This window comes from Melanerpes formicivorus, unplaced genomic scaffold (genome assembly GCF_026170545.1).
Source record: "Melanerpes formicivorus ecotype bairdi unplaced genomic scaffold, bMelFor1.0.p_v2 SCAF_113, whole genome shotgun sequence".
In the NCBI taxonomy this organism is placed as follows: domain Eukaryota; kingdom Metazoa; phylum Chordata; class Aves; order Piciformes; family Picidae; genus Melanerpes; species Melanerpes formicivorus.
This window is the reverse complement of record NW_027142465.1, coordinates 129,769-147,269: the sequence shown is the minus strand read 5'-3', so window position 1 is coordinate 147,269 and position 17,501 is coordinate 129,769. Positions and strand designations below refer to the sequence as shown.

Below are 17,501 nucleotides of genomic sequence, written 5' to 3'. Positions count from 1 at the left end.
TGGCCACAGCCTCAGCCAGCCTGGCCTTAAACACCTCCAGGGCTGGGGCCTCAACCACCTCCCTGCACAACCCATTCCAGGGCTTCACCACTCTCCTGGGGAAGAACTTCCTCCTCCCCTCCAGCCTCAATCTCCCCACCTCCAGCTTCATTCCATTCCCCCTAGTCCTATCACTGCCTGAGAGCCTGAGCAGTCCCTCCCCAGCCCTCCTGTAGCCCCCTGCAGATCCTGGAAGGCCACAATGAGGTCACCTCAGAGCCTTCTCTTCTCCACACTGAACAGCCCCAACTCCTTCAGTCTGTCCTCACAGCAGAGCAGCTCCAGCCCTCTGCTCCTCCTCCTGGCCCTGCTCTGGACACCTTCCAGCACCTCCACATCCCTCTTGCCATAGGGGCTCCAGACCTGGAGGCAGGACTCCAGGTGGGGTCTCCCCAGAGCTGAGCAGAGGGGGAGAATCACCTCTCTGGCCCTGCTGGCCACACTTCTCCTGCTGCAGCCCAGGCTCTGCTTGGCTTTCTGGGCTGCAAGTGCACACTGAGAGCTCCTGCTGAGCTTCTCCTCCCCCAGCACCCCCAAGGCTCTCTCCTCAGGGCTGCTTTCCAGCCAGTCCCTGCCCAGCCTGCATTTGTGCCTGGGATTGCCTCCAGCCAGCTGCAGGACCCTGCCCTTGCTCTTGTTGCACCTCCTGAGCTTGGCTTGTGCCCACCTCTCCAGCCTGCCCAGCTCCCTCTGGATGGATCCCTTCCCTCCAGCTGTCTGCTGCCCCACACAGCTTGGTGTCATCAGCAACCCTGCTGAGGCTGCACTCAGTGCCACTGTCCATGGCACCCACAGGGATGTTGAACAAGCCTGGGCCCAGGGCTGATCCCTGAGGGACTCTGCTTGCCCCTGGCCTCCCCTGGGCCATGGAGCCATGGACAGCCACTCTTTGGGTGCAGCCATCAAGCCAGTTCTGTATCCATGCAGTGGTCACCCATCACACCCATGTGTCACCAGCTTGGGTGCCAGGCTTCACAGGCCCAGTGCTGGCAGGAGAAGCACTGCAGCTGCTCCCCAGCCCTGCTCTGCTGGGCACCAGTGCCTGGCTGGCCAGGGGAGGGGGGGGTCAGGGGAGGAGGGCTTCTTCCTGGCCTCACAGGTGAGCAGTGGAAGCTGTGAAGCCTGAGATATGGAGCTGTGGAAGCAGAAGTTGATTTTACCCTTCTGGGAGTCCAGGCAGGACCCCTGGGACCTCCTGCTCTGGGCTGTGGCTTCCCCAGCAGCTCCAGGTCCTTGTGCTGGGGGCCCAGAGCTGGAGGCAGTGCTGCAGGTGGGGGCTGAGCAGAGCAGAGCAGAGGGCAGAATCCCCTCCCTGTGCTGCTGCTCTCCCTGCTCTGGCTGCAGCTCAGCTCAGGGCTGGCTCTGGGCTGCCAGGGACCACTGCTGGCTCCTGGGGAGTTTGTCACCACCTGACCCCCCCAAGGCCTTCTCCTGCAGGCTGCTCTGGAGCCACTCCTCAGCCAGCCTGGGCCTGAGCCTGGGATTGCCCTGAGCCAGCTGCAGGAACCTTTGCTCTTGGCCCTGCTGAGCTTCCTGAGCAGTTTGTAGGTCTTGGTTCTCTGAGCAGTTTTGCTTTGGGTTGTGCTGCACCTTGGAGCTGCTCAGAGCTGGCAGCTGGGTGGGAGCTGTGCAGTGACCCTGCAGTGTGTCACAGCCTCTGCAGTGTGAGCAGCAGCTGAGCCCTGGCCACTCCAGTCCTGCTGCCTCCAAGAGGTAAGGGGAAGGAGGTTGGCAGGAGAGCCTCCTCAGCTCTGGATCCCAGGGCTCTGGGTGGTTTGCTGTGCATGTGGGGCTCTGGCAGGTCCCATTCTGCCTATCCTTGCTGCTTCTGAGGCACCTGCTGGGGCTGAAGCTCAGGAGGGACAGGGACCTGCTGGAGAGGCTCCCGTGGGGGCAGTGAGGATGATCAGGGGACTGCAGCACTGCCTGGGGAGGAGAGGCTGAGGGACCTGGGGCTGTTCAGCTTGGAAAGGAGAAGGCTGAGAGGGGATTTAATCAATGGCTATCAACAGCTGAGGGCTGGGGGGCAGGATGGAAGGGACAGGGCCAGGCTCTGCTCACTGTGCCCTGGGATAGGCCAAGGGGCAATGGATGGAAGCTGCAGCACAGGAGGTTGCAGCTCAGCATGAGGAGGAACTTCTGCACTGTGAGGCTCCCAGAGGCCTGGAGCAGGCTGCCCAGAGAGGTTGTGGAGTCTCCTGCTCTGGAGCCTTCCCAGCCCTGTCTGGATGTGTTCCTGTGGGACCTGGGCTGGAGTCTCTGCTCCTGCTCTGGCAGGGGGTTGGACTGGAAGATCTCTTTGGATCCCTATCAAGCCCTGACATCCTGGGATGCTGTGAAGCTGTTCTGAGAGGCTGCTGGAGCTGAGGGGGCTTTGGTCTGCCCGAGGGCAGCTGCCTGAAGTGTTTCTCTTCTCTCCACAGAGGAAGTGGGCTGGGCTCTCCATCGGCCAGGAGATCGACGGTAAGGCAGCAGCGGCTCACCTGCAGGGGGCTCCGGGCAGCGGAGCTGGGGGGTCCGGGCTGAGGAGCAGCTCGGCAGAGGGCTCTCCAGGGAGGAGGTCTCCAGGGAGAAGGTCTCCAGGGAGAGCTTTTCATGGAGAAGATTTCCAGGGAGAAGTTTTTCCATGGAGAGCTTTTCCAGGCAGAGCTTTTTCCAGGCAGAGCTTCTCCATGGTTAGGTTTCCTTGGAGGGGTTTGCTGTGCCTGCTGGTGTGTGCAGGAGAGGCTGGAGCCTGCCAGGAAGAATGAATCCATTGCATCCCTCCCTCAGCACGGCAGCAGCTGCTCTGCCAGCCCTGGGCTGTGTCTGGTGCAAGTGGGGCCCTGCCTGCAGCCTGACTCCTGTTGCTTTCTGGGGACCTGTCTGCCTCCTGCTGTTGCTTTCAGGCTCCCTGCCTGCAGTCTGACTCCTGCTGTTCCTTTCAGGGTCCCTCTCTGACCCCTGCTGTTGCTTTTAGGGTCCCTGTCTGGTGTCTGCCTCCTGCTGTTGCTTTCTGGGGCCCTGTCTGCCTCCTGCTGTTGCTTTCAGGGTCCCTCTCTGACCCCTGCAGGGTCCCTGCCTGGTGTCTGCCTCCTGCTGTTGCTTTCAGGCTCCCTACCTGCAGTCTGACTCCTGCTGTTGCTTTCTGGGGCCCTGTTTGACTCCTGCTGTTGCTTTCAGGCTCCCTACCTGCAGTCTGCCTCCTGCTGTTCCTTTTTGTGTCCCTCTCTGACCCTGCTGTTCCTCTTGTGGGTCCCTGCCTGCAGTCTGAGTCCTGCTGTTCTTTTTGTGTCCCTTTTGACTCCTGCTGTTGCTTTTAGGGTCCTTACCTGGAGCCTGACTCCTGCTGTTGCCTTCTGGGGCCCTGTTTGACTCCTGCTGTTGCTTTTAGGCTCCCTGCATGCAGTCTGACTCCTGCTGTTCCTTTCAGGGTCCCTGCCAGGAGTCTGCCTCCTGCTGTGCTGGGGCTCTGTGTGCCTCCTGCAGTTGCTCTCTGGTCCCTACCTGAGCCCTGCTGTCCTGGGGCCCTGTGTGCCTCCTGCAGTTGCTCTCTGGGTCCCTGCCTGAGCCCTGCTATCCTGGGGCCCTGTGTGCCTCCTGTAGTTGCTCTCTGGGTCCCTGCCTGAGCCCTGCTGTGCTGGGGCCCTGTGTGCCTGCTGCAGTTGCTCTCTGGTCCCTGCCTGGGGTCTGCTGTGCTGGGGCTCTGTGTGCCTCCTGCAGTTGCTCTCTGGGGCCCTGCCTGAGCCCTGCTATCCTGGGGCTCTGTGTGCCTCCTGCAGTTGCTCTCTGGGGCCCTGCCTGAGCCCTGCTGTGCTGGGGCCCTGTGTGCCTCCTGCAGTTGCTCTCTGGGTCCCTACCTGAGCCCTGCTGTGCTGGGGCCCTGTGTGCCTCCTGCAGTTGCTCTCTGGGTCCCTACCTGAGCCCTGCTGTGCTGGGGCCCTGTGTGCCTCCTGCAGTTGCTCTCTGGGGCCCTACCTGAGCCCTGCTGTGCTGGGGCCCTGTGTGCCTCCTGCAGTTGCTCTCTGGGTCCCTACCTGAGCCCTGCTGTGCTGGGGCCCTGTGTGCCTCCTGCAGTTGCTCTCTGGGTCCCTACCTGAGCCCTGCTGTCCTGTGCCCTGTGTGCCTCCTGCAGTTGCTCTCTGGTCCCTGCCTGAGCCCTGCTGTGCTGGGGCCCTGTGTGCCTCCTGCAGTTGCTCTCTGGGTCCCTACCTGAGCCCTGCTGTGCTGGGCCCCTGTGTGCCTCCTGCAGTTGCTCTCTGGTCCCTGCCTGAGCCCTGCTGTCCTGTGCCCTGTGTGCCTCCTGCAGTTGCTCTCTGGTCCCTACCTGAGCCCTGCTGTGCTGGGGCCCTGTGTGCCTCCTGCAGTTGCTCTCTGGGGCCCTGCCTGAGCCCTGCTGTCCTGTGCCCTGTGTGCCTCCTGCAGTTGCTCTCTGGGTCCCTGCCTGAGCCCTGCTGTGCTGGGGCCCTGTGTGCCTCCTGCAGTTGCTCTCTGGTCCCTGCCTGAGCCCTGCTGTCCTGTGCCCTGTGTGCCTCCTGCAGTTGCTCTCTGGTCCCTACCTGAGCCCTGCTGTGCTGGGGCCCTGTGTGCCTCCTGCAGTTGCTCTCTGGTCCCTACCTGAGCCCTGCTATCCTGGGGCCCTGTGTGCCTCCTGCAGTTGCTCTCTGGGTCCCTGCCTGAGCCTGAGCCCTGCTGTGCTGGGGCCCTGTGTGCCTCCTGCAGTTGCTCTCTGGTCCCTACCTGAGCCCTGCTGTGCTGGGGCCCTGTGTGCCTCCTGCAGTTGCTCTCTGGGTCCCTGCCTGAGCCCTGCTGTGCTGGGGCCCTGTGTGCCTCCTGCAGTTGCTCTCTGGGTCCCTGCCTGAGCCCTGCTGTCCTGCTGTGCCTGCAGTGTCCCTGTACAGCTTTGACAAGGCCAAGCAGTGCATTGGGACCATGACCATCGAGATTGACTTCCTGCAGAAGAAGAACATCGACTCCAACCCCTATGACAGCGACAAGATGGCAGCAGAGTTCATCCAGCAGTTCAACAGCCAGGCCTTCTCCGTGGGCCAGCAGGTCAGGCTGCAGGGCAGGAGCTGGGGAGGGAGCTGCCTGTGCTGAGGGCAGGCCAGCAGAGTGCCTGGCTGGGCAGTGAGGGGCAGCAGTGGCTGCTGGAGGAGCAGCTGAAGCAGCCTGGCTGGCACTGGAAGCAGGAGCAGTGCTCTGAGATCAGTCTCTGCCCCAGCTGAGGACCTCTGGCTGTGAGGAAGGTGCCAGGGCTGCAGGCAGCTGGGGTCAGCCTCCCCCTGGCCTGGGTGGTTACAGACTGACAGAATGGTTTGGGTTGGGAGGGACCTTTGGAGGCCATCTGGCCCAGCCCCCTGCAGCCAGCAGGGACAGCCCCAGCCAGGGCAGGCTGCTCACAGCCCCAACCAAGCTCCCCTGCACTGCTGACAGGCAGGAGGCAGCCACAGCCTCCCTGGGCAGCCTGTGCCAGAGTCTCCCCAGCCTCACCCTCAAGGTTTTCTTCCTCCTCTCCACTCTCAGTCTCTCCTCTCCCAGCTCAAAGCCATTGTTCCTCATCCTGTCCCTCCCAGCCCTTGTTCAAAGTCCCTCCCCAGCTCTCCTGGAGCCCTCCAGGTACTGCAAGGCTGCTCTGAGGTCTGCCTGGAGCCTTCTCCAGACTGAGCAGCCCCAGCTCTCCCATCCTGTCCCCACAGGGAAGGTTCTTCACCCCTCTGATCATCTGTGTGGCCTCCAGTGGACCTGCTCCAGCACTTCCATGTCCTTGTGCTGGGGTGTCAGGAGGTGCCACAGGACATGTGGCTGGGGAGAAAAGGAAAGGAAAGAAGCTTTTTGTGGAGGGAGAGGTTTTCTATGAGTGTTTGCAGCTGGCCTCATGTTCTGCCACTTCTGCTCTGTTACTGTTAAGTACAGGACATGGAAGGGACATGGTCATAGAATCAGAGCTGTCAGGGCTGGCAGGGAGCTCAAGGCTCAGCCAGCTCCAAGCCCCTGCCATGGGCAGGGACACCTCACACCACAGCAGGTTGCTCACAGCCACCTCCAGCCTGGCTGCAAACACCTCCAGGGATGAGGCTTCCACCACCTCCCTGGGCAGCCTGTGCCAGGCTCTCACCACCCTGCTGGCAGTGCCCCAGACCTGTACAGGGTAAAGGCTGCAGGGAATTTGTTGGGAGCTGAACTTCACCTTCAGGCCTCTCTCTCTTCAGAACTTGGCCTTGTCCAGGTCCCTTTTAGCTTTTGAATGAGGTCAGCTCCCTTGCTCTGTTTTCTCTCCCCAGCTGGTGTTCAGCTTTAATGACAAGCTCTTTGGCCTGCTGGTGAAGGACATGGAAGCTATGGACCCCAGCATCCTCAAAGGGGAGTCTGGAGCTAACAAAAAGCAGAAGGTAGGCTCCCAGACCCCCTGTGCCTACCCTGGGCCCTGCAGAGACTCCAGCACTGCTCAGGTCTTGCTGCAGGGAGGGCTTTTGGGCAGCTGCCTTTGGAGAGGCTGCACAGAGGTTTCACCTGGCTGCATCTTTTGCCTCAGGGGGTGAGGAGCAAGGCTGCAGCTGGATGCAGCCTCTTGTGCTTGTGTGGCTGGGAGCTTGGAGCTGCAGCCCCTGAGTGCAGGGCTGGGGCACATCTTTTGCTCCCTGGGTACTAATTCACAGTCTCACAGTGTCACTAAGGTTGGAAGAGACCTCAGAGATCATCCAGTCCAACCTATCAACACAGACCTCCTGACTAACCCATGGCACCAAGTGCCACATCCAGTCCCCTCTGGAGCACCTCCAGGGATGGGGACTCCACCACCTCCCTGGGCAGCACATCCCAATGGCCAACAACTCTCTCAGTGAAGAACTTTCTCCTCACCTCCAGCCTAAACCTCCCCTGGCACAGCTTGAGACTGTGTCCTCTTGTTCTGCTGCTGCTTGCCTGGCAGAAGAGACCAACCCCCAGCTGGCTACAACCTCCCTGCAGGGAGTTGCAGAGAGCAAGAAGGTCTCCCCTGAGCCTCCTCTTCTCCAGGCTAAGCAACCCCAGCTCCCTCAGCCTCTCCTCCCAGGGCTGTGCTCCAGACCCCTCCCCAGCTTTCTTGCCCTTCTCTGGACACCTTCCAGCAGCTCAACCTCTTTCCTAACCTGAGGAGCCCAGAACTGGACACAGGACTCCAGGTGTGGCCTCAGCAGTGCTGAGCACAGGGCACAAGGACTTCCCTGCTCCTGCTGGCCACACTCTTCCTGCTGCAGGCCAGGATGCCCTTGGCCTTCTTGGCCCCCTGGGCACACTGCTGGCTCCTGTTCAGGCAGCTGTCAATCAGCACCCCCAGGTCCCTCTCTGCCTGGCAGCTCTCAGCCACTCTGCCCCCAGCCTGTAGCTCTGCCTGGGGTTGCTGTGGCCAAAGTGCAGCCCCTGGCACTTGGACTTGTTGAATGCCATCCTGTTGGCCTCTGCCCATCTGCCCAGCCTGGCAAGGTCCCTCTGCAGAGCCCTTCTGCCCTCTCACTGACCAACCTCTGCCCCCAGCTTGGTGTCAGCTGCAGACTTGCTGCTGACTGACTCAATGCCCTCATCCAGATCACCAATGAAGATGTTAAAGAGCACAGGGCCCAGCACTGCTCCCTGGGGCACACCACTGGTGCCTGGCTGCCAGCTGGCTGTGGCACCATTCACCACCACTCTCTGGGCTCAGCCTCCAGCCAGTTCCTAACCCAGCTCAGAGAGCTGCTGTCCCAGCCAGGGGCTGACAGCTTGGCCAGGGGTTGGCTGTGGGGGATGGTGGCAAAGGCCTTGCTGAGGTCCAGGCAGACCACATCCACAGCCTGCCCCACAGCCTCTCCTGAGCCTTTTTGTCCTCCAGATATGTCCAGTTTGGATTCTTCCTGCAGCAGAAGGGACCTGATTTGAGTCTGTGCACTTGCTAGACCTTGCTGAAATAGATTGCTTGGGCTGGAACTAAGCAGATGGCTCTAAAAAGCCAAATTCTGGAAGCCACTGAGCTGCTGCAGTCCCTGCTGGTGGTTGCAGGAGGTGCTGGTGTTCCACAGTCTTGCCCCTGACTCCTGTGCTGGAGCTTTTGCTGCTGTTCCTTGTCTTTCAAGATGCCTGAGGAGCAATCTGAGCTGAGCCTGAAGCCTTCAGCTCCTTCTTTGTTTCCTTCCCTTTTGCAGATCGAGGTTGGCTTGGTCCTTGGGAACAGTCAGGTTGCCTTTGAGAAAGCTGAGAACTCCTCTCTCAATCTGATAGGTGAGTGGACAGTGCTGCCTGGCCTGGACAGTGCTGCCTGGACAGTGCTGCCTGGCCTGGACAGTGCTGCTGGGGGCTGGACAGTGCTGCCTGGCCTGGACAGTGCTGCCTGGCCTGGACAGAGCTGCTGGGGGCTGGACAGTGCTGCCTGGCCTGGACAGTGCTGCTGGGGGCTGGACAGTGCTGCCTGGCCTGGACAGTGCTGCTGGGGGCTGGACAGAGCTGCTGGGGGCTGGACAGTGCTGCTGGGGGCTGGACAGTGCTGCTGGGGGCTGGACAGTGCTGCCTGGACAGAGCTGCTGGGGGCTGGACAGAGCTGCTGGGGGCTGGACAGAGCTGCTGGGGCCTGGACAGTGCTGCTGGGGACTGGACAGTGCTGCCTGGCCTGGACAGAGCTGCTGGGGGCTGGACAGTGCTGCTGGGGGCTGGACAGTGCTGCTGGGGGCTGGACAGAGCTGCTGGGGGCTGGACAGTGCTGCTGGGGGCTGAGCAGAGCTGCTGGGGGCTGGACAGAGCTGCTGGGGCCTGGACAGTGCTGCTGGGGGCTGGACAGTGCTGCTGGGGGCTGGACAGAGCTGCTGGGGGCTGGACAGAGCTGCTGGGGGCTGGACAGTGCTGCCTGGCCTGGACAGAGCTGCTGGGGGCTGGACAGAGCTGCTGGGGGCTGGACAGTGCTGCTGGGGGCCTGGACAGTGCTGCTGGGGGCTGGACAGAGCTGCTGGGGGCTGGACAGAGCTGCTGGGGGCTGGACAGTGCTGCTGGGGGCTGGACAGTGCTGCTGGAGGCTGGACAGTGCTGCTGGGGGCTGGACAGTGCTGCTGGGGGCTGGACAGAGCTGCTGGGGGCTGGACAGTGCTGCTGGGGGCTGGACAGAGCTGCCTGGCCTGGACAGAGCTGCTGGGGGCTGAGCAGAGCTGCTGGGGGCTGGACAGTGCTTCTGGGGCCTGGACAGAGCTGCTGGGGGCTGGATAGAGCTGCTGGGGGCTGGACAGAGCTGCTGGGGGCTGGACAGTGCTGCTGGGGGCTGAGCAGAGCTGCTGGGGGCTGGACAGAGCTGCTGGGGCCTGGACAGAGCTGCGGGGGGCTGGACAGAGCTGCTGGGGGCTGGGCAGTGTTATAAAATACAATAGAATTAACCAGGTTGTAAGAGACCTTTGTGATCAAGTCCAACCTCTCCCCCAGCACCATCTGAGCAACTCAACCATGGCACCAAGGGCCTCATCCAGGCTCCCCCTGAACACCTCCAGGGATGGGGACTCCACCACCTCCCTGGGCAGCACATCCCCAGTGGCCAATCTCTCTTGCTGGGAAGAACTTTCTCCTCACCTCCAACCTGAACCTCCCCTGGCACAGCCTGAGACTGTGTCCTCTTGTTCTGGTGCTGCTTGCCTAGGGGAAGAGCCCAACCCCCACCCTGGCTCCTGTTGGTGGTTGCAGCTCCTTTGTCACAGTTCTGCCAGGACAGCCTGAGGGCAGCGTGGAGAGAACCCAGCCACTGCATCCCTGCCAGCCCTGCTGCTGTCCTGTGATCCCCCTGAGAGCTCAGGGAGGTGGGAGGGGTGGTGCTGAGGGAGGGCTGGCTGCCTGGAGGTAGGAATCCTTCCCCCCCTGTGCATCTCATGGCCTGCAGACAAGGGCAGAGCCTGCTGTGCCTCAGTTTCCCCCTGGCAGGGTGCTGCTGTGTTTCATCTCCTCATGCATCCCAGGCAGAGCCACCTCAGCTCAGGTTAGGAAAGAGGTTGAGCTGCTGGAAGGTGTCCAGAGAAGGGCAAGAAAGCTGGGGAGGGGTCTGGAGCACAGCCCTGGGAGGAGAGGCTGAGGGAGCTGGGGTTGCTTAGCCTGGAGAAGAGGAGGCTCAGGGGAGACCTTCTTGCTCTCTGCAACTCCCTGCAGGGAGGTTGGAGCCAGGTGGCGGTTGGGCTCTTCTGCCAGGCACCCAGCCCCAGAACAAGAGGACACAGTCTCAAGCTGTGCCAGGGGAGGTTTAGGCTGGAGGTTAGGAAGAAGTTCTGCACAGAGAGAGAGATTGCCCATGGGGATGTGCTGCCCAGGGAGGTGGTGGAGTCACCATGCCTGGAGGTGTTCAGGAGGAGACTTGCTGGGGTGCTGGGTGCCATGGGTTAGCTGTTTGGGTGGTGTTGGATTGGTTGATGGGTTGGACATGATGATCTTGAAGGTCTCTTCCAACCTGGTTTGGTTTATTCTAAACTGATATTCCCTAGCTGCTCTGGGAGCCCCTGGAGGCTCCTGGGCTCCTGACTAAGGAAGTGGAGCTGCAAGTGTCCCTGAGCTGTGCCTGCAGCCTGGCTGTGCTCCATGCAGAGGCTCTGCAGCCATGCCCCCTGCAGGCTGTGTTCCTCCTCGGCAGCAGGGCAGGGGCTGCAGCCCCGGGGGAGCTCCTCCAGGCTGCAGCAGCTGAGCTGGGATGGGATGCAGCCAGAAGAGGGGAGTGTAGGCCAAGCTCTGCAGGAGGAGGAAGAGCCCTGCCTGAGCCCTGAGCTGTGCTGCAGCCAGCAGGGAACACAGCAGCAGTGGAGAAGCAGCAGCTGCCTGCTGCCCTGCACCCAGCTGTGCACAGCCCCCAGCTGCTCCCTGTGCTGGCAGCTGAGCCATGGCCTTGTTTGTTTGCCCAAGCCTGGCCCAGGGAGGCTGGGGATGCCCTTCCCTGGAGGTGTCCAAGGCCAGGTTGGACCTGGGCTGGGGGGAGGTGTCCCTGCCCATGGAACTGGATGACCTCTGAGGTCCCTTCCAACCCAACCCACTCCCTGATTGCTGCAGTGGGAAGTGAGGTGCAGGCCAGGGGTGCTCAGAGCAGCCCCCAGGGTGCTGACTGCCCCTGCAGGAGCCAGCTCCTGCTCTGGCTCCACCTGCAGTACCTCTGGAAGAGCTGCTGGGACAAACCCCCAGCAGCACAGTGGTGCTTGGGGGAGAGCAGAGGATTGCTTAGCTGGAAAGCAACTTCCAAGGCTGACTCCAAACATCAACCCAACACTGCCAAGTCCACTGCTGAGCCCTGGCCCTCAGCACCACAGCTCCAGGGCTCTGAAACCCCTCCAGGGATGGAGACTCCACCACTGCCCTGAGCAGCCTGGGCCAGGCCTTGGCAACCCTCAAGGGGAAGAAATTGTTCCTCATGGCCAACCTGAACCTCCCTGGGGCAGCTTGAGGCCTTTCCTCTTGTCCTCTCCCTTCTTCCCTGGGAGAAGTGACCAACCCCCCCTGGCTGCAGCCTCCTCTCAGAGCTGCAGAGAGCAAGGAGGTCTCCCTCAGCCTCCTTCACTCCACACTCACCAACCCCAGCTCCCTCAGCTGCTCCTCCCCAGCCCTGCTCTCCAGACCCTTCCCCAGCTCTGTTGCCCTTCTCTGGCCCTGCTCAGCCTCTCAAAGTCCTTCTTGGACTCAGGAGCCCAAACCTGACCCCAGGATTCCAGCTGTGGCCTCCCCAGTGCCCAGCCCAGGGGCACCAGCCCTGCCCTGCCCCTGCTGCCCACAGCATTGCTGCTCCAGCCCAGGCTGCTGGAGGCCTTCTTGGCCCCCTGGGCACTGCTGCCTCAGCTCCAGCTGCTGGCACCCAGCACCCCCAGGGCCTTTTCTGCTGGGCAGTTCCCATCCCCTCTGCCCCCAGCCTGGAGCCTCCCTGGGGCTGTTGTGCCCCAAGTGCAGCACCCAGCCCTTGGCCTTGTTGAACCTCCTCCCCTGGATCCAGCCAGGCCTGGTCAGCAATGGAGGGAGAGAACAGTTCCCAGGGCCAGTCCTGTAGTGCCCTGTGTCAGCCCAGGAGAACAGAGGACATCCAGTTCCTGTAGCAGCTTAGGATAATCTGCAGAGCCTCTGCTTCTGCTCTGGGTTTCCCTTCTGCTGTTGGTTTCCCTGGTGGCTGAGCACAGAGATGCCTCTGAACATCCTCTGCAGCTGATGATCTAACCAGGGAGAGTGTCAGGGTCACAGGTTGCATGGAAGGGACCCCCCAAGGGCATCTTCTCCAACCCCCTGCAGGCAGCAGGGACAGCTCCAGCCAGAGCAGGCTGCCCAGGGCCACACAAGGCTGATCCTGACTGTCTGCAGGGCTGGAGCCTCCAGCACCCCCCCTGGGCAGCCTGTCCCAGTCTCTCCCCACCCTCCCTGTGCAGAACTCCCTCCTCCTGTCCAGCCTAAACCCAGGTTGCCCCTCAGACATCAGGTGCTTGGTGGGTTGCACTGTTAGCATCTCAGCAGCGTTGCTGAGGCAGCCCTGGAGCTCAGTGCCTGCCCCTGAGCACCCTGCTGGCTTCAGCAGGAGGGCTGCAGGACAAAGGCTTGGGTGGCCTGTGTGCAGCAGGGGCTGAGGGGAACCCCACTGCAGCATGGGGACTGCAGCCTGTGCTTGGCTCAGCTTGGAGTGGCTCTAGGAGAGGCTGTGGAAGGACCAGGAGCAGCAGCAGTGGTGTTTGACCAGGCCTGGCTTGTACCCCTCTGGGTGCTGAGGCACCTGCTGGCCTGTGTGGTGTAACCTTGCTTGGAGCTGCTCTTGTGGCTGAGGGCTGGAAGGTGGGGAATGAGCTGTCAGCTCTCCAGAGGATTCCAGAGAGGCTCTGGGGAGCTGCAGAGCTCTCATCCTGAAAGCTGTGCACAAAACAATCACCAGAGAGTGCAGCTGGGGGTGAATCACCCTGGGGGTGACTCAGTGGGTGTGAATCATAGCCTCACAGAGTGCTCTGGGCTGGAAGGGAGCTCCAAAGCTCATCCAGGCCACCCCCTGCAGGCAGCAGGGACATCCTCCCCTGGAGCAGCTTGCTCAGAGCCCTGGGCAGCCTCACCTGGAATAGCTCCAGGGCTGGGACCTCAGCCCCCTCCCTGGGCAGCCTGCTGCAGTGGGTGTCTGGCCCAGAGCTGGTGTGCTGGCAGTGCCAGCCTGGCTTCTGCCTGTTGTGCCCCCCAGAGCTCCCTGCCTGGCTCAGAAGGCACAGGCACAAGGCTGACATAGCCTCAGAGAGTGCTCTGGGCTGGAAGGGAGCTCCACAGCTCCTCCAGTCCTGCCCCCTGCACTCAGCAGGGACATCCTCCCCTGGAGCAGCTTGCTCAGAGCCCTGAGCAGCCTCACCTGGAATAGCTCCAGGGCTGGGACCTCAGCCCCCTCCCTGGGCAGCCTGCTGCAGTGTTCCAGCAGCCTCCTGCTGCAGTGTTCCAGCAGCTCCTGCTGCAGTGTTCCAGCAGCCTCCTGCTGCAGTGTTCCAGCAGCTCCTGCTGCAGTGTTCCAGCAGCCTCCTGCTGCAGTGTTCCAGCAGCTCCTGCTGCAGTGTTCCAGCAGTCTCCTGCTGCAGTGTTCCAGCAGCCTCCTGCTGCAGTGTTCCAGCAGCTCCTGCTGCAGTGTTCCAGCAGCCTCCTGCTGCAGTGTTCCAGCACCCTCCTGCTGCAGTGTTCCAGCAGCCTCCTGCTGCAGTGTTCCAGCAGCTCCTGCTGCAGTGTTCCAGCAGCTCCTGCTGCAGTGCTCCAGCAGCCTCCTGCTGCAGTGTTCCAGCAGCTCCTGCTGCAGTGTTCCAGCAGCCTCCTGCTGCAGTGTTCCAGCAGCTCCTGCTGCAGTGTTCCAGCAGCTCCTGCTGCAGTGTTCCAGCAGCCTCCTGCTGCAGTGTTCCAGCAGCCTCCTGCTGCAGTGTTCCAGCAGCTCCTGCTGCAGTGTTCCAGCAGCTCCTGCTGCAGAACTTGTTCTGCCATCACCTGCTTGGCCTTCAGAGCTCCTCCAGCAAAGCTCTTAGGGAAGTTTCTCTGGGAGGAATTAAAGCAGAGATCTGTGAGAGGAGAGGCCCTGGCCTGAGCAGATGAGTGGAGGAAGGGCAGGAGGAGCTGGCTGGTGCCAGTGCAGTTCAGCCTGGAGCTCTGCTGGGGCTTTGCTTCTCCTTGCAGTTGTTGAATGTGCTGGGAAAAGAGTGAGGGAAGAGGGGGGAAAGCTGTGTGGGGCTCAGGCACTGAGCAGTGAAACTGCAGAGGGGATCCTGGGTGAGACAGCTGAGGTGTGGGGGAGAGCCCTGCTGGCAGTGCTGGGCCCAGGGCCCTGCTGTGGTGGTTCCAGGGCAGTGCTGCTCAGTCGCTGCCAGTGCTGGCTCCTTGCTCAGCAGGGGCAGGAACAGAGCAGGGCACAGTTCTGTGCCTGTGTCTCAGACACAGAGCACACTGGGGGTGGTTCTGCTCTGCCCCTCTCTCAGAGGCTGCAGGGGGAATGGAGAAGCCTGAGAGGAGAGCAGGAGGGCTGCAGTGTGGAGCAGCTGCTGCCCCAGGAGCAAGTGGGGACTGCTCTGGCTGGAGGAGGCATGGCTGAGGAGAGGACCCAGGGCAAGCCAGGTAGCATCCCAGGGACCTGGGAGAGAGCAGATCAGAGTGGTGGGGTGGGAAGGAACCCCTGGAGATGGAGCCCAACCCCCTGCCAGAGCAGGGTCACCCAGGGCAGGTCACCCAGGAACACATCCAGGTGGGGCCTCAATGTCTCCAGAGCAGGAGACTCCACAACCTCTCTGGGCAGCCTGCTCCAGGCCTCTGGGAGCCTCACAGTGCAGAAGTTCCTCCTCATGGAACCTCCTGTGCTGCAGTTTCCATCCATTGCCCCTTGGCCTATCCCAGGGCACAGTGAGCAGAGCCTGGCCCTGTCCCCTCCCTCCTGCCCCCCAGCCCTCAGCTATTGATAGCCATTGATCAGATCCCTCTCAGCCTTCTCTCCAGACTGAACAGCCCCAGGGCTCTCAGCCTCTCCTCCCCAGGCAGTGCTGCAGTCCCTTCAGCATCCTTGTAGCCTCCCTTGGACTCTCTCCAGCAGATCCCTGTCCCTCCTGAGCTGGGGAGCCCACAGCTGGCTGCAATATTCCAGGGGAGGTCTCAGCAGGGCAGAGCAGAGGGGGAGGAGAACCTCCCTGGCTCTGCTGGCCACACTCCTCTGAATGCCCCCAGGACCCCCTTGGCCTTCTTGGCCCCCAGGGCACATTGCTGCCCCATGGAGCTGTTATCCACCAGCACCCCCAGATGCTTCTCCTTGGGGCTGCTCTGCAGCAGATCCCCTCCCAGCCTCTGCTGCTGCAGTTTATCCTTCCTGCCCAGGTGCAGGACTCTGCTCTCATCCTTGTGGAACCTCATTAGGTTCCTCTCTGCCCAGCTCTCAGCCTCTCCAGGTCTCTCTGAATGGCCTCAGAGCGCCCTGAGGTGGGGAGAAGAGAGGGAGCTTTGGCTGTGCCCTCCCTTAAACAGAGAGGTGCAGGGAGATGGAGCAGGGTAACAGATCCCAGTCCCCTGGGACAGGCTGCTCAGCCCCCTGGGCTCTCTCTGGCCTCTGGAGGATGTTCCTTTGTGGCTCTACCACTGACCTCTTCATTGCCCTGGACCTGGAGAAGAGGAGGCTCAGGGGAGACCTTCTTGCTCTCTGCAACTCCCTGCAGGGAGGTTGGAGCCAGCTGGGGGTTGGTCTCTTCTGCCAGGCAAGCAGCAGCAGAACAAGAGGACACAGTCTCAAGCTGTGCCAGGGGAGGTTCAGGCTGGAGGTTAGGAGGAAGTTCTTCCCAGCAAGAGAGATTGGCCACTGGGCTGTGCTGCCCAGGGAGGTGGTGGAGTCCCCATCCCTGGAGGTGTTCAGGAAGAGCCTGGCTGAGGCCCTTGGAGCCATGGCTGAGTTGCTGTGATGGTGCTGGGGGAGAGCTTGGGCTGGATGAGCTCAATTGTTTTTTCCAACCTGGTTGATTCTGGCTTGTGTGCAAGGATTGAAACCATGGCCTTTGCTTGCAGGCAAGTCCAAGACCAAGGAGAACAGGCAGTCCATCATCAACCCTGACTGGAACTTCGAGAGGATGGGCATCGGGGGCCTGGACAAGGAGTTCTCCGACATCTTCCGCAGGGCCTTCGCCTCCAGGGTCTTCCCCCCCGAGATCGTGGAGCAGATGGGTGAGTGGCAGCTGGGGGGCAGCTTGGGCTCTGCCAGGGCTGGGCTCAGCCTTCCCTGCTGGGGCTCCCCTCAGACCCTGCTGGGGCTGAGCCTTCCCTGCTGGGGCTCCCCTCACCCCCAGCTGGGGCTCCCCTCACACCCTGCTGGGGCTGAGCCTTCCCTGCTGGGGCTCCCCTCACCTCCAGCTGGGGCTCCCCTCACACCCTGCTGGGGCTGAGCCTTCCCTGCTGGGGCTCCCCTCACACCCTGCTGGGGCTGAGCCTTCCCTGCTGGGGCTGCCCTCACACCCTGCTGGGGCTCCCCTCACACCCTGCTGGGGCTCAGCCTTCCCTGCTGGGGCTGCCCTCACACCCTGCTGGGGCTGCCCTCACACCCAGCTGGGGCTCAGCCTTCCCTGCTGGGGCTGCCCTCACACCCAGCTGGGGCTCAGCCTTCCCTGCTGGAGCTCTGCCCTCACCCCCAGCTGGGGCTCCCCTCACCCCCAGCTGGGGCTCCCCTCACACCCTGCTGGGGCTCCCCTCACAACCAGCTGGGGCTCCCCTCACACCCAGCTGAGGCTCTGCCCTCCCTGCTGGGGCTCTGCCCTCCCTGCTGAGGCTCTGCTCTCCCTGCTGAGGCTCTGCCCTCCCTGCTGAGGCTCTGCTCTCCCTGCTGAGGCTCTGCTCTCCCTGCTGAGGCTCTGCTCTCCCTGCTGAGGCTCTGCCCTCCCTGCTGAGGCTCTGCCTTCCCTGCTGAGGCTCTGCCCTTCCTGCTGAGGCTCTGCCCTCCCTGCTGAGGCTCTGCCCTCACTGCTGCTTACAGCTCTAGCAGGCTCAGGAAGCCCTTTCTCTGCTTTCAGGCACTGGGTGCCTGGCTGGAGGGGGCCAGGGAGCAGCAGGGCTGCTCCACACTGCAGGCAGTGCCTGGTGAGGGGGCACAGGATCTGCCTGGCTGCTCCTCTGGGAGCTCAGACCCTGCCTGCTCTGTTGAGAGCTTCACTGGCTGATGGCAGTGAGGCTGAGGAGTCCTGGTCCCTGCTCAGGACCTCCTGGCAGTGGGCTGTGTGTGAGCTCTGAGCAGAGTCTGTCATAGAGTCACAGAATGCTTGGGCTGGAAGGGACCTCAGAGCCAGTGCCAGCCCCTGCCATGGGCAGAGACACCTCCCCCAGCCCAGGCTGCTCAGGGCCTCATCCAGCCTGGCCCTGAACACCTCCAGGCAGGGGACAGCCACAGCCTCCCTGGGCAGCCTGTGCCAGGCTCTCCCCAGCCTCACTCTCAGCAATTTCTTCCTCATCTCCAGTCTCAGCCTCCCCTCTCCCAGCTCAAAGCCATTGTTCCTCCTCCTGTCCCTCCCAGCCCTTGTCCCAAGTCC

At 62.2% G+C, this 17,501-nt stretch overlaps 1 protein-coding gene across 2 annotated transcripts in view; it reads left to right on the top strand.

The window, feature by feature from the left end:
- The window catches only part of NSF (N-ethylmaleimide sensitive factor, vesicle fusing ATPase), a 92,080-nt gene that overhangs the window by 29,632 nt on the left and 44,947 nt on the right, over positions 1-17,501 (top strand). For both annotated transcript variants that reach the window (XM_068167193.1, XM_068167192.1), the window contains exons 4-8: positions 2,463-2,502; positions 4,907-5,073; positions 6,303-6,410; positions 8,178-8,253; positions 15,994-16,149. In XM_068167193.1, the coding sequence (XP_068023294.1) occupies positions 2,463-2,502; positions 4,907-5,073; positions 6,303-6,410; positions 8,178-8,253; positions 15,994-16,149 (547 nt within the window). The remainder of the gene's footprint in view (positions 1-2,462; positions 2,503-4,906; positions 5,074-6,302; positions 6,411-8,177; positions 8,254-15,993; positions 16,150-17,501) is intronic.